The sequence below is a fragment of the Dendrobates tinctorius genome, unplaced genomic scaffold (assembly GCF_039654945.1).
Source record: "Dendrobates tinctorius isolate UK_male_01 unplaced genomic scaffold, ASM3965494v1 ptg000158l, whole genome shotgun sequence".
NCBI classification, from domain to species: Eukaryota; Metazoa; Chordata; class Amphibia; order Anura; family Dendrobatidae; genus Dendrobates; species Dendrobates tinctorius.
This window is the reverse complement of record NW_027361825.1, coordinates 22,065,796-22,081,545: the sequence shown is the minus strand read 5'-3', so window position 1 is coordinate 22,081,545 and position 15,750 is coordinate 22,065,796. Positions and strand designations below refer to the sequence as shown.

General features: G+C 40.8%; 2 protein-coding genes across 9 annotated transcripts in view; one reads left to right on the top strand and one right to left on the bottom strand.

The window, feature by feature from the left end:
* Window positions 1-13,102, top strand: part of LOC141051941 (uncharacterized) — a 46,265-nt gene extending 33,163 nt beyond the window's left edge. For 4 of the 8 annotated variants that reach the window (XM_073549086.1, XM_073549085.1, XM_073549089.1 and 1 more), the window contains 11 exons: window positions 1,695-3,341; window positions 3,613-3,763; window positions 3,838-4,023; window positions 4,108-4,245; window positions 5,765-5,959; window positions 6,308-6,530; window positions 6,620-6,825; window positions 8,133-8,196; window positions 10,333-10,529; window positions 11,637-11,695; window positions 12,028-13,102. In XM_073549086.1, the coding sequence (XP_073405187.1) occupies window positions 1,695-3,341; window positions 3,613-3,763; window positions 3,838-4,023; window positions 4,108-4,245; window positions 5,765-5,959; window positions 6,308-6,530; window positions 6,620-6,825; window positions 8,133-8,196; window positions 10,333-10,529; window positions 11,637-11,695; window positions 12,028-12,238 (3,277 nt within the window). In that variant the 3' untranslated portion in view covers window positions 12,239-13,102. Of the gene's footprint in view, window positions 1-253; window positions 277-1,352; window positions 1,564-1,694; window positions 3,342-3,612; window positions 3,764-3,837; window positions 4,024-4,107; window positions 4,246-5,764; window positions 5,960-6,307; window positions 6,531-6,619; window positions 6,826-8,132; window positions 8,197-10,332; window positions 10,530-11,636; window positions 11,696-11,819; window positions 11,876-12,027 lie in introns of those variants that run through there. The other 4 variants (XM_073549088.1, XM_073549087.1, XM_073549092.1 and 1 more) reach the window with 4 other exon arrangements.
* Window positions 13,103-14,244: 1,142 nt separating this feature from the next.
* The window catches only part of LOC141052201 (uncharacterized), a 42,964-nt gene continuing 41,458 nt past the window's right edge, over window positions 14,245-15,750 (bottom strand). Inside the window, exons 19-20 of the mRNA XM_073549419.1 lie at window positions 14,606-14,768; window positions 14,245-14,473 (exon numbers count right to left, since the gene is read on the bottom strand). Of these exons, the coding sequence (XP_073405520.1) occupies window positions 14,327-14,473; window positions 14,606-14,768 (310 nt within the window). The 3' untranslated portion in view covers window positions 14,245-14,326. The remainder of the gene's footprint in view (window positions 14,474-14,605; window positions 14,769-15,750) is intronic.

Below are 15,750 nucleotides of genomic sequence, written 5' to 3'. Positions count from 1 at the left end.
GTTGTCGGTGTGCACATGGTGAGTGGGAGTAGCGTCCACTATTTATAGGTCAGCGAGTGCAGGAGGCGCGGGCAGATTAGTGCGGTGTTTGGTTGTAATGTTGTTTGCTTTGGTGCGGTGTCAGGGAAACGTTACTCTGGACTTTGGATGCAGTCTAACTGAAACCTCACAGCGCATCACCGCGGTGTCCATGTGGAAATCCCTCGCCTCCTGCACGGATGACAGGCACCACCCTGAGAATTTCACCCGAAAGCAGGGGTGACTTCCACAATTCGGGTACGTATAAGATGGGCATATGTACATGGAGAAGGTGTCGGGCGCTAAACACGTAGTGGGGCTACAATAGTCTCTATTAATCCATATTATTGGGATTTTTAGCTTGTTGCCACAATGTGGTGGTACTGGTATCATGATAATAAAAGCCCGACAAGCAGAGGGCGCCAGATAACTGGCACTGTACATGGCATCTGTATGTGCCTTCAAAGGTCAAATGTCACAATATAACCCCCAATTATCCCCGTAATAATTGTAATCATGTTTTGTAAATATAAGATCTTGATACGATAATTACAGTACCCTAAAATAAGCCTTTTGTTCCTTGTGTGTGGTTCTTAGAGATGATTACATGGTGTGGATGTCGCATTTGTACTTTAGATATACCAGTGATAGTCCTGCCTCAATTGCATAAGTTCGTCCTAATACAGTTCTTAATATCTTTTTTTTGTTTTGGTGATTTGAAGTTCTGATTTTGTGATACACAGCTCCAAATTCTCTGCAATAAAATGACTCTGCTATCTGCCTGCAGCCACCTCTAGAGGGAGCTTGAGATCATACTGCATACAGAGTTATTATGGAGCTGATTGCAGAAACTGTACGCAGTGATGACAATAATGGATCTTATTTTACAGCGACAGGCGTAAGCAACTTTTGTCTTGAATGACTGTAGCCGATAGGAAACGCTGGGACTTGTAGTACAGTTTGAAGGTTGCTGATCCCTTCTATAGAGAAATGGCTGCACTGGAGATCGAGCAGCTGTTGGTTGAGGGCTTAACTATCAGTCAGGACAGAAACATTTTTTTTAATGTTATTTATTTTACTATTTTTGCTTTCCCGATCTCATGAGAGCCCTGTGTGTGAAAGTAAAAAAAAAAAAAAATAACAATTAAAAAATAAATGTATATAATAATGCCAATTAATTGACACCTGCCAATCATTTAACAAAGTCACAGGCTACACATGAGGACCTGCAACATATTTTCTTTAGGTGTGAAAACTTCTTCTAGCAATTTACTGACCTGTTTATATGTGAGACGCTATAAACAATGACAATGAGAATATGTGATGGAGTTTAATAATATTACCCCCATGTGATTTACTAAATTTCTGAATGTCATACAGAACTATCAGCAGCTTTGATTGATGGGGTCCAAGCGCTAAGATCCCCAATGGAAGGGCAGAAATACAGCACTGTTCTCCATTGAGCCTGAAGATGGGCTCAATAGAAAGTCTAGACGTTCTTTAGTCTCAAAGCAGGACTCTGGTGCCTTTTCGGTGTACAGAAAGGTGAGAACTTGGCCCCATCAATTAAAAACTAAACTTCTGGTCTGTTTTTATGATGTGTCAAAAGTCGTCCTCAGTGCTTTATCTAAAAATTTATTATATTTAACTAGACTCTTTTTTTTTTGTTCACACAGGAAGATCCCACATTATGGAGCCATGAGAGAAGAAGACATTATCTCGAAGAGTGGTCCCTCTATCCCCCACTCTGGTTGCCCCTTATCTTCAGATCTATCTGTTCTCTCTTCTTTCCCTGTAATAAATTACACTTCTGTTTCTGCTCATGAGAACGTCTCATTAGTAATCAAATCTAACGCCTCCTCTCCAGCATCCCACAACTCTTCTTCCATGGCTCCTCAGGATTGTTCTTCTTTGTCTGAACTTGCTTCTTTTGTCTCACCACCAGACTTTCCCTCCCAAACTGAATATTTCTCCTTGACACCTTGTGAGAACATTTCTTCCAGATCCCAAACTGCTTGTTCCTCCATATCACCTGATTACCCTTCTTCCATACTGGACCACAGCTTCTCCACAATGATCTACAGTTCTGAATCCCAGATTGAGAATTACTCATTGCTACCTTTGAATGGCTTATCTTCTATGAATTGTTCTTCTGCATCACAACCTGCCTCATTTTCATCGATGTCTCCACAAAAATGCTCCTGTCTAACTCATTGTTCATCTACTTCCTTGTCAAAAGTGACATATTCTCCTCTATCACCTCAAAGCTGCAAATCCCTTTCTGAATACCCTCAATGTCCCAATACACCTCAAATAAATGGATACTCTACACCTAGAACTAGCAACTACCCTATATCTCCTCTGGATTCTTCCTCTCGCTATGATATACTTCCTATGAAAGACCCCATTGACTTCTTGCCTATATCTATATCTGATAACTCTACGGTATCTGCATATGGCTGGTCCACTACATCAGCACTCAACTTCCAGCCAGCTGACCAATATGCCAAAATCACTCAGGAACAACATAGCAAATCCCTCTCTGACGATCCTTCTTCTGATACCTCTATTTCTACTGCCGATATTCCTTGTATCTGCACTTGTGAATTAGCCACTGACTTCCACCCTAAGATTTCTTCATCTTATCTTCATTCTTATCTTCCAAATTCTCCAGTCAACAATGACAATCTATTGTCTTCTAGTGTTGACTATTGGACTCTTAATCATTCTGGAGCACCTTTTCCTAGTCCACAACAAAGGCCACATCCTTCGCAATCACAGAACTATTTAGATCAGTCAATCACCGTCACTCTCAACAATGGTGTTGCTTCCCGTCATGTAAATGCTGAAACTCACCCATGTGGAAAATTTCCTTCCATTGACCAAAAGAATACGAACGTTGACCTTCTCACTCCATGGACTATCCAAAGCTTTCAGTCACCGACACTTCCCCAGATCGATGTGGTTTCCAACAATGATGATCTAACCGTTGACCATCTCCCTATCAATGGACATTATAGTGATCATTTGCCTCTGGACTCCACTTGTGGCTGCTTTCTTCCCAATTCTGTTGACTCTTCGGCCAATAGTAAAGTTCTGAATTTTCCTTCTTGTAACACTCCTCCTGCTCAAGACTCTATGTCTCCCAACTCTACATATTATGATGTGGCCACCAATTCACATGAAAAACATCCTCAAGTGCTCCATATGTGTCTTCATGCCTTCTCTTCTGGAACAACACCCAAGTATCTTCCACTTTCTGAAGATGAGAACCGAGCTCAAGAATGTGACGTTTGCAATGCATCACTGGAAAATAAAGCTCGGTGAGTGACAACATGGTCAAGGATTTTATATCATACGAGCAATGTGGCCCGTGGACAAAGGGTGGTCCCTTTCTATTTGGTATGAGTAGTGAGAATCTATGCAGGACTCCACTCTCTAAGGTCGGGAATTAGCTCCAGAGTCTTGGAAAGGGGGTGCCAGGCATGTCTGCGATGGGTGGCAAAACGGGATACCATAATGGAGGGCATTTCAATATTTTGCATCTCAATGGGTTCTTTCATTTATCTTCTATTCCCCCCATGTTCTGCCTAGCATGGGTCAGGACAGACAACTTTGTGAACACTTTCTAGACTCGCTTTCTCGTTTTGAGGACTGGCTGCAGATTGCTCAGGTGGCTACATCTCAAGAAAACCCATACAAAACACTTCACCAAGAAGCCAAGCTGGCGTTGAGGAAGTGCGAGGTAATGAGCACCAAATTTGGTTTTCCATAGTTTAACCAATAAACCTTTTATAACTGATATTCCCATCATCCTAGGTTATAATGACTGAAATACGGGAGAAATTATTAGACTTGGAGTCTTTAAACAGACAATACTGGAGACTTACGCAGACCCCACAGCAAACTCTACTTCCCAGTGTCCTCCGGAGTAGGATGCAGGAGGTTAACGCGCTCTGGCACAGTCTGCAGGGGGAGGCAGAAACATTACACAGGACATTGAAGGTAGGTCAAAATCTTCACAAGGAAGAAAGTCAACAGAAGAATTCTGGAAGATGTAGCCACTGATTTTCCGTAATCCTCCCATAGACTAAAGTCCAGCAGAGGGAAGACTTTGAAACTGACCAGGATGAGATGAAACTATGTTTGACGGAGATGGATCTAGAATTATCCAATGTGGAGTATATCTATGGGGGGAACTCCACAGAAAAAATACAACAACTAAAGGTAATGATAGCAAGGCAATGGTGATGTCAGTGTATGTACAAGGTTACAGAAAATCATCCAGTATGTTCACCTTATCGTAATGATGGATGATATGATAAGGAGAAAAACTTCCATCCTAAGTTACATCTTTATTCTAAAAATTCTAAATTTACAAGTAAAGTGTGTCCGCGGTGAACACAGATATTCTCATTAGGAGATGACAGTTGGTGCTCATAAAGTTCTATGGAGAACTGTAACTGTTGTTTCATAAGAACTTGTGGCTACTAGGTCCTCCCTCCTCTATAGAATTTTAAAAGCATCAACTGTTATCTCCTGGTTCAGCAATTTGAAAATATAACCTCACTAAATACAGATTTTATCCAGGAATTGAGCGTGAAAAATCAGTGCAGGAGGAGACAGAAGCACATTTCTCTGATAAGATATATTACACAGCTGGTTATTTTCAAGTATATTTTTGATTTATAAAAATTAAAATGACAGTATCTGATCCCTACAATGCCCAGGGAAAGAATTACCCGAATGGCACAATTCACCATCCACCCTCTATCCTATGACTTTGGTTACGGTTGAAGTGTTCAGCTGGTCCCGGGACTTTTTCTGGATAACATCAGACAGAGTGGTTGGAGCTTTGTTTGCTGTGGGCCAAGACAGTAGGAAAGTCGCTACAAACGTATCGGGAAGGGTTCAATGATAAGGAATATGGATTCCTGATCGTAATTAAACTGGCAGTGATTGGTAATGAAGATCAGGTGGAATCACGTGTGCTAATGGGAAAGTGATGGGGCCATGGTCATATATGGCAAGTGTCCGGTAACAGATCTGGCAGAGTCAGGGTGCAGTAACCTAAAAGCTGGAAATGTGTATTAAAATAAGCCAGGGGTTGGGAAATTGACACCAAACAGGATTATATTCTGGAACAGTAGAGGATCAAAAAAGAGCAGTTTGGGCAGCTGGATCACAACACTGCTAACAAAAAAGCGAATTCTTTTTTTGCTATTCTCATGTCACTAGAGATGAGCAAATCGATTGCCTGGACCCAGGTCTATATTCCATTGCTGCTGCTTGTTGGCACCCTCGGCTCCTTTTTTTAATTAGCTGGCCGGCGATGTTGTGTGTAGGTTAAAAAGGAGGTGAATATTCCGGCAGGTAGGAGGCAGTTCGCAGGGCTCCGAGTACTGACCTGACTACTGGATCAGAGTCTTGCAAATTAATTTGTTCATCTTTACATATAACCCCTGCAACTCAGCATAAAATGGAACCAATGTTGATCCCATAGCCATCCCTTAAATGTAAAGAATAAAGTATTTTCTGCCAGATCATAACTGTTGTAAAAATTATATATAAAACAATTAATTTCACATTATTTTCTGGTTTTAGCCTAAAACATGTTCAGTTTTTTTTTAATAATATCTATACTTTTGATAATTTAGCGATCCTATAATAACATGTAATTTCAACAGTGCCTTATATCGGGCACATGCCAGTATAAATATTGCAGATTGAATCAATTAATTTCTAGGCCTTCCAGGAGGATGTTTGGAGCAACATGAAGAGGTTGGAAGGTCTTCTAGAGCGAGGAGACCAGTTAATAGATAATAGTGATCCTCTGGATGCTGCGGACCTAGAGGTGGAAATGACAGAACTAGGCTCGTACTGCCAACAGATCTATATTCGCCTCTCTCGGTTGCAGAAGAGACTTGTGAGCACAAAACTGGTACGTGAGCATCCAATATAAGTGGAAATGGAGTGCAGATGTCGTAACAAGAAGTATGATGGATAGCAGTGCATGAAGAGATCAGGTTCAGAGGAAAAATGCAATTTTAGATGCCTCTGAAATGTGAATGTTGGGAATTGACCAGACTGGGGTAGTGCATTCCAGAGAAATGATACAGTATAAGAGAAATATCCAAGACTGAAAATGGGAGGTCCGGATTATGAAAGGTGCTAAAGTTAGATCGTAGTCAGAACATAGTCCATGGGTAAGATGGTAGACAGAAATGTGGCAGATATGCAGGGCATTGCAGCAGACCGTATCAGCAGAATTCTTAATTTTCTCTTGAAGGTGTTTGAAGATGATTTCTTGGATGGAGCCATAGAACATTTATCATCGGGCTCTTCAGATGTGTTTTTAGATCTGGACATAGAAGATGAAGACATATTAGGCCCAGTTAATGTTCCTGTAACCAGTTTAGTATTGCCTGTTGACCTGGAGTGGGACCCATTAGGTGATGTTGGAAGATCTAGTTCTCATGATGGTCAAGAGTCTTTCTACACTGCCACTTCCGGTATGCAAACATTTGTGTAAATTCATCTTGTCTGATAACCCTTTTATCTATGATTCAGATTAACAATTTTAGTGCCATTCCTATCCCAGCACCATGGAAGCTTCCCCAGAGGAGTGAGGGATCTCGGAGCAGTCTCAGCTCATACTCCGGTATTACGTATTCCAACATGAAAGGACAAGAAGCCAAGGAAACTTTGGAAGATATCGACAATGACCATCCTTCACTCCGGGACACTTGTAATTTCGAGTGGAGTCAAGAGCAGATTCATGGCCAAATACAGATGGAAAATGCACCAGTGAGTACCATCGTTTCTCTTTATTGGCATATTTGTTGGACCTCGGTGGGCCTTAATGTGAATACATTAGGCTTATGTCAATTTTGGTGGAACAGCTGATCATTTTATATACGTATATCCAGACCTCATGAATTTCCCCCAGTAGATGATGTTGGGGAAAGGAAGGGTTCGGCATGTGGAAATTCAACATCCAAACAGTTTGTTCTTAGGGGAGATAAGCTGCTGCCGGATGTGTCTGTCAGTGGCTTATTCCCAACTCCAAATTGATAACCCTCCCAACTCGGTTTTTCTCAACAAGTTGCCTTTACCTTTTGTCCCTGCTTTCTATCCCTTATTTTTAAACACCCCACCCTCCATCATTCCCATCCTTGAGGACTCTGTCTTCCAATGGTGGTTCAGACCTGGTTACTTCCAAGCCACCCAATTCTTAGCTATCCTTCGAGAGTGCCTACATCGTAAATCTATACCCCTTTGGTGTTTGGAGAGCAAACCAACTCAATCATTTTTTAACTTCTTTGCCCTAGCTTTCAACTTTTCTTCTCCACAAAATAGCTACATTATGCCTTCATCGAGACATACATTATACTTGATTTATGCCATGTTGTTGCCTTACTACTTAATTACTAGAGGGACATGTTCTATCCCGATGTCTATTTCTTCAGAATCTACAGCTCAGCACATAGTTCCTCTATCTCTAATCGGTTGTAGGACCATAATTGCTTTCCAGATGGTATTGACTACCTTCTAAATTATACAGGATGATACTCAATATCCCTGCATATTGTTGCTGATGCCAGAATGCAGAGGGCACCGCTCTTCATATTTTCTGGAATTTTCTTAGATTTCATGCTACTTTCTGCTGGAACATACAGTATAGAGAAGAACAATCTCCTTCACTAACAACTGCATATCATTCTCTCATACCTTTTTTCTACTCCACCACAATCAAAAGACACCTTGTTATCGATTCCAGGACCTGGAAGCCAGTATTGTGGAGACATCTTGATCTGCTCTTGTTTCACAAGATTGGGCACATGTGATGCATAGGGGATTTCATGTCCCAAATCAATAACCACCGTCACATTAATCTCCATACTTGACAAAATAGTTACTTCAACCCCGATAGCAGATCTGACTTGAGCGTCTAGGGAAAACAGTTGCATAGCCATAGTGGTTGCATATGTTATAGTGACAACTGGACCCCTTCCCACATCCGCAACTGCATGAAATATTCAATGACTTTACAAATTTGCTTTACTTACATTGTACAAATCCTGAAATATAGTTGCACCATTCTATCCCTCTAGGCCCAGCACATCTCCCTGCTGCCACTGGAGATGGGCACGGGACAAGACGTGATCCCGTGTTCTGGTGAGTGTCCTACAAGCATGAAGATTTGTGGTCGGACATCATGGGGCTTATCCACCAAACAGTAGCCTCTCATGTTTATATCCTTCAGGCAGCCATGATTCTTTGTTATATCTATATTTACGCTATGATTGAAAACAAAATTACAGCTCTATATATTGTGTGTGTGTGTGTGTGTGTGTGTGTGCAGTTGTGCCCAAAAGATTACATACCCCGGCAGAATTTTTTGCTTTCTTGGCCTTTTTTCAGAGACTATGAATGATAACACCAAAACTTTTTCTCCACTCACGGTTAGTGGTTGGGTGAAGCCATTTATTGTCAAACTACTGTGTTTTCTCTTTTTAAATCATAATGACAACCCAAAACATCCAAAAGACCCTGATCAAAATTTCACATACCCTGGTGATTTTGGCCTGATAGCATGCACAGAAGTTGACACAAATGGGTTTGAATGGCTACTAAAGGTAACTTCCTCACCTGTGACCTGTGTGCTTGTAATCAGTGTGTGTGCATAAAAGGCGAGTGAGCTTCTGGGATCCAGACAGACTCTTGCATCTTTCATCCAGCCACTGATGTTTGTGTATTGTGAGTCATGGGGAAAGCAAAAAAATTGTCAAGGGATCTATGGGAAAAGGTAGTTGAACTGTATAAAACAGGAAAGGGATACAAAAAGATATCCAAGGAACTGATAATGCCAGTCAGCAGCGTTCAAACTGTGATTAACAAATTGAAAATCAGGGGCTCTGTAAAATCAAAACCATGGTAAGGTAGACCAACAAAAAGCTCGCCCACAACTGCTAGGAAAATTGTTTGGGATGCAAAGAAAAACCCACAAATAACATCAGCTGAAATACTGGACTTTCTTAAAACTAGCGTTGTGGCTGTTTCAAGATGCACAATAAGGAGGCTCTTGAAGAAAAATGGGCTGCATGGTCGAGAAGAAGAAGGCCATTACTGTGGAAATGCCAAAAAGTATCTCGTCTACAATATGCAAAACAGCACAGAGACAAGTTTCAAAACTTCTGGAACAAGGTAATTTGGAGTGATGAGATCAAAATTGAACTTTTTGGCCACAACCATAAACGTTACATTTGGAGAGAGGTCAACAAGGCCTAGGATGAAAGGAACACCATTGCTACTGTAAAGCACGGAGGTGGATGGCTGATGTTTTGGGGATGTGTGAGCTACAAAGGCACAGGAAAGTTGATCAAAATTGAAGGAAAGATGAATGCAGCACATTATCAGCAAATGCTGGAGGCAAATTTGCAATCATCAGCCCGGAAGCTGCGCATGAGACGTACTTGGACATTCAAACATGACATCGATCCAAAACACAAGGCCAAGTCGACCTGTCATTGGCTACAGCAGAATAAAGTCAAGGTTCTGGAGTGGCCTTCTCAGTCTCCTGACATCAATATCATTGAACCACTCTGGGGAGATCTCAAGCGTGCAGTTCATGCGAGACAGCCTAGGAATTTACAGGAACTGGAGGCTTTTTGCCAAGAAGATTGGGCAACTTTACCATCTGAGAAAATAAAGAACCTCATCCACAACTTACCACAAAAGACTTCAAGCTGTCATTGGTGTTAGAGGGGGCAATACATGGTATTAAGAAATGTGCGTGTTATCAGGCTCAACTCACCAGGGTATGTGAAATTTTGATCAGGGGTCATTTGGATGTTTTGGGTTGTCATTATGATTTAAAAAGAGAAAACACAGTAGTTTGACAATAAATGGCTTCACCCAACCACTAACCACGAGTGGAGAAAAAGTTTGGGGGTTATCATTCATATTCTCTGAAAAAAGGCCAAGAAAGCAAAAATTCTGCCGGGGTATGTAATTGTTATAGGAAGCTGTTGATTGCAGTTATTTATTCAAAAGGTTATGCAACCAAATATTAAGTTGAGGGTGCCAACAATTTTGTACAGATCATTTTTGGGGTTTAGTGTGAATTTATGTCCAATTTGCTTTTTTTCTGTTTTTTTTTGTGTTGTTCCAATACACACACAGGAAACAAACACGTGTATAGCAAAACATATTTGCAATACATTTCTGGGAGAAATATTTAATTTTCATTAATATTTCTAAGCAACATTGCAGCCTCTTGTAGAGTTATTTCACTTTTGTCTTCGATCTCAGTTTCCTTGCCTGGAGATCAGCCAGATGCTGGGGGTAGGACGGACAATCACTTTGCTTCCCTTGGATTTTCAAGAAAAAACTCTGATCCAGGGAGGCCATTGACTTCCCACGCCGATGTGATTGACAGCCAGTTACAAACAATCTCCTCTGGACAAAGGAGACGTCAGAGAAAGAAGAAGCAAGTGCCGCGTAATTTGGTACGATACCAATCATGGATTGTTATCATATTTGTATAATATAACAACATATTTCAGATATTAAAGGCGATATCTTACAAATAACATTTAATAGTGGAAGTCCGAATGCTGGGACCACCACCAATCCTGAATACAGGTCTGAAGGGTCTGTTTACATCTATGGGAGTAGTTATAATGGACCAGTGGCCAAGAAAGAGCACTACCATTCCATTCATGACAGCGAACATCAGGCCACCGTTCTCATGATCAATGAAGGTCTAAGTGTTAGAAGCTAAAGTTTTCATAGATTTATCAGCTATCATGTGCATAAGGTGACTCAATGAGTTATAACCTGTTTATTTCTTCATGTTTCCAATTTTCCCAAATGGCTGATTGCATATAGGGCTAATATATTAGCTCCAGAAATAACTTCAGTTGAGACATTAATCCCTGGAAGCAGGAGGCATTTTCTACCATATGTGGACAGTCCCTGCTCTGTCCTACCTACCAGCAATAAGAGAACCCACCTGATTTACGGATGTCCTCTTACTGTACCCATCTATTACAGCCAGGATAGTTGCAGTATCATGACTCATGATCACTGGGAAATATGTAATTTCTGATCTCTCATAGTGGAGGTGGGAACAGAGGCGGACTATGGAGATAATTCATCATTTTTTTTTACATATCAGTCCTTAAAGGAGACTTGTCACTTATCATAAATATATAAATTTTTTTACCTGGTGTAAATGCCGCTGTTCTTCTGAATCCGGTCATGTTTTTCTTTTGTTCCTGCTCCTCTCTATTCCAGAGATATGGCCTCCTCTTCCCCGTATGTAAAAGGCGACTTGTTATCAAAGGGGGCGTGGTCATCAACTCTTTTCTGTTAGAGTGTCTTCTTGCTGACCACGCCTAGATTGCCATAGAGGGAAGAGGAGATCATATCTCAGGAAAATAGAGGCGCAGGAAGAAAAGAAAGCCAGTGACGTCACCAAGTCATATATTACCTCAGTGATGTCTTAGTTTTGACATGTATAATAAGCTGCAAAAGCAAAAAACAATTCTGACATCGCAACCTCAATCTATTTTTTTTATCTTGCTTTTCATATGTGCTTTTTTATGATACAGGACACAAAGGGGACTCTCAAGCCTACAAAGCTGGACGTGTCTATTCTCATGGAGAACGGGTACAAATCTCTTTGATTCTAGTTTAATACTGTGACGATTATGAGAAATGTATTTAAAGGGGTTGTACAGGATTTGAAAAACATGGCTGCTTTATTTAGTAAACAGTGCCACTCTTGTCCACAGGTTGTTTGTGGTATAGCAGGTCAGTCCTGGAGTTGGTGGGGGTCATTTTTGCAAAAGTAAGGATTTGATCTGATATTGAGGAACTATACTGGAAATAGGTTATCAATGTAATGCCTGGAATCAGTGTGCTATGAGCGCCCCCTAGTTGCAGACAAAAGTATTGCTGTTAGCTTTATATTCAGTCACTAATTTCCAAAATCTTTTTCAGGGATGACTTGTCCTGTCTGGATCTGCACAAAACTTCCTACAGGCCTTCTTGTTCCCTTTCCTTCTGGATTAAGCGTCTGGCCTTAGCTTCAGTCTTGATCCTGATCCTGGTTACTTCTCTTCTGTTTCCATGGGGTCATCAAACCTGCCCTTCCAAATGTTTCACCTGGTCTCTGATGCTATCATATGTGAACGGACCTCCACCGACGTAAAAACAAGTCTTGGGGGACACCTGAAGAACTTTCTGAGGAACCTGAATATTTGTTGTAGTATGTGTATATTACAGTGTATGTAGTGTAAAGTAGATACAAGTGACCATCTTAAAAAAATCAGATTAATTCAGAAGAAACTGTAAATAGAAGACTACATTGGGGCAGCTACAATGAGCGTCTCTCTATCAGGAGGACCTAACAATTCATTTTAATCGGCACCTTGCAATAATTCATGTCTCCTGTGGGGGCAGTGTAGGAAAAACAATCAGCTGTTTCCAGGTTTTCTTCCAGATTACAGCTAGTTACTAGAGGTCCCTGCCTCTAGTTGACCAAAAGGAGTTGTCACACTTTTAGAGGGCATCATTTTAGAACATGGAACCTAGAGATTATTCTAAAGAAAAAAAAAGATACAATTTGACGACCCATCAATATAATAAAGTCGTGGGGATGGGCAGCTAGAACCATATCAGATTCCTGAAGATAAGGACCTTTCTGGCCAACGATTTCATGGACCAGGAAGAATGACTCCTTAAATCCCTGGATTGTTAAGGGTCTGGAAGGTTTTTTTTTAAAAAAAATAAAATGGACAACCCTTTAAGTCTGCCCACTTTAGTCCAGGCCCTAGCTCATTAGGACTGGCTCAGAGAGGAATGTTGTGATGAATAGTATGTCTGGATGTATTGTATATACCGCAAGTGTGTATAGTATATTTATTAATGTCCTCGTGACTACCTATTGGTGTTTTATGCTGTGTATATAGCTTTTATAGACGACACCTTGTTTCTACCTCTTTCCAGGATTTCCCTTTCATGATATAATGTATAAAAAAATAAACTTGAAATAAATCCAATCTTTGCTCCAAAATGTAAATTGTGATGTATCCACGGATGTCCTTCTTCACCAACACAGTGGTTTACCTGTTAAAGCTGAGGTTTGTGCCTCAGAGCTGCTGTGATTTAAAGAGTAACTATATGTTTTTATATATATATATTTGTCCAGTATGGAAAGTTATGAAACTTTGCAAATCACTTTATTAGGGAATTTGTTTTGATTCCTGTAAAAAAAAAAAAAAATTGCATGTGACTTCTGTTCCCTGATTTTCCTCAGTCTATTTTCCTGCATTGATATCAGAACGCACTCATGTGGAGTACAGATGATGGCAGTGATGGGTCAGCTTAGATCCTGGGTCTAATTCTGGGGATAACTCGCTGCAGGAGATTGTTGTGATAAGGACAAAGAGGAGGGCACAGGAGCAGACCCATCACTGCCATCATCTGTACTCCACATGAGTACATTTTTAAATGAATGCAGCTACAGGCAGGGAAATAAATTGGAAAAGAAGTTTGACACCTTCCTATGCTGGAAAAAAAATACACTTCACCCGGTCTGTCTGACTCGAGTATGCTAAAGAACATTTACTTGGTGCGATGATCAAGTTACTAAATCATCATTGATTATCATTACCGGCAATTGATCTCCACCTGGAAAAGGAGCCTTACAATATTGTGTGATTTCTTAATAATGGGGTAACTCTTCTACCCTGATGCAGGAAGTCTACAGGACCTATGGAAACAGTCATGGAAACTCCTCCTTTTTTTATGTCAAGATGGATCAGTGGCGTTAAGCAAGTATTTTGAGCCCTTGAACCCGTAAATCGTTAGCACTCCCTACGTGCCTTCCACCTGTCCAGTATTGAACCCCCTTATCTCCTGAGCAAATGTATTGTAATCTGAGAAAAATACTGATATAATTTGTGCTTTGACCCCCTAGTTTTTGGGAGCGTTTCTGCAAAAATTTAAAAAGTTATACAAAGTTATAATTTTAGGTAACAATTTTTATTACCCTAGCCCTATCCCTGCACCTAACCCTAAATCAATTCCTAACCCGAGCCCAAAGTCTACCCCTAAACTATGTTTTACGACTTTAACCATGTTCCAGCATGCCACATTACCGATCCCCTTGGTGTCTGAAGTTGAACCTCGAACTTTAGTTAGTGAATGACCTCATTCTTTCTAAATATCAGCATTTTATTAATAGTAATCATGAGACCAAACAAATTCAGTCTCGCCCTCCATATTTGGAGATGCCTTAAAACTGTACGAGTGACAAGACTACATCTCCTTCGATCTCCAGGGTGTCAATCATCTGCAGCGCTGCAAATCTATGAACATATTCACAGAAGGGTTGTCCGTTCACATACACCTTGTATCGGCCATTACCGGTGCGGATGGAGATCTGTAGGGACATAATAGTCAGTGTGAGACACTTCATTATTCAGCACATCCTCCAAAACAATGTTATACCATGGACCATATATGCATTTCCATCTTCAAACCCAAGCTCCATTCATCGTCTTCAGATACTCACATCAAAGTACTGCCCCGGCACAAAGGGGTTGTCGGCCATCTCCCTCTCTTCTCTGCCCCAGGAGCCACCAAGTTTGCTGTTCCGCACCACTGTAAACTCATTAAGGCGAACGTTGAAATGTAAAGCGATTTCACCATTTACTGTCTTAAAATTAATGTGAAACCTGAAACAAAAAGAGACCAATTATTAAATATCTTCTAGGTGTAAAACAACATTCTGACTACCTCCAGCCACCACTAGGGGGAGCCCAGGAGCATAGTGCATACTGTGTTATTATTGATTTCAGTCTATAGTCAGTATACATCAGCTCCCCCTAGTGTTGTCTGCAGAAAACCACAATGTTATGTTTTACTGATCAGGATTTCGTGCTCTATATTTAAAAAAAAAAAAAAAAAAGCTATGATTATGATAAACATATACTTAACCATTAAAAAAAAAACAGTTTCAGAGCAGATTAAACTTTTTTTTGCTTATTTTTTGTAACATTTGGCTTGCCCTACAAATAATTTTTTCACCAAATACCATTTGTTTCTTTAAAGGGAAGCTTTAGTCAGAAAATGAACTATGGTTTTAATCAGGATTTTATATTATATGTAGTTTATGGAAAAAATTTTAAATTTTTAACCCCGGAGCTTTTTTCGGTATTGCGTTTTGGGAGACTAGAAGCTGTCATAGCCTGATCAGCTCTGCTACATAGAGTCGATGATCAGATCGCCTCTATGTAGTAGAATTGCTGACTTGCTATGAGCGCTGACCACTGGGTGGCACTCACAGCAAGCCGGCACTGACAACCATAGAGGTCTCCAGGAGACCTCCGGTTGTCATGTCAACAAACCGGTGACCCGCGATCATGTTACGGGGGTCACCGGTGTGCGTATTTCCTGCGCAATAGCTGGAAGCGCCACTTAAATGCCGCTGTCAGCATTTGACAATGGCATTTAACTAGTTAATAGCCACGGGTGGATCACGATTCCACAAGCGGCTATTGTGGGCACATGTCAGCTGTTCAAAACAGCTGACATGTCCCAGGAAAGATGTGGGCTCACCGCCAGAGTCCACATCAAAGGGAGGGAGTCTGACATCGGCGTAAATATACAGCCGATGTCAGAAAGGGGTTAAAATCACAATCTTTATAAAAATCAAAT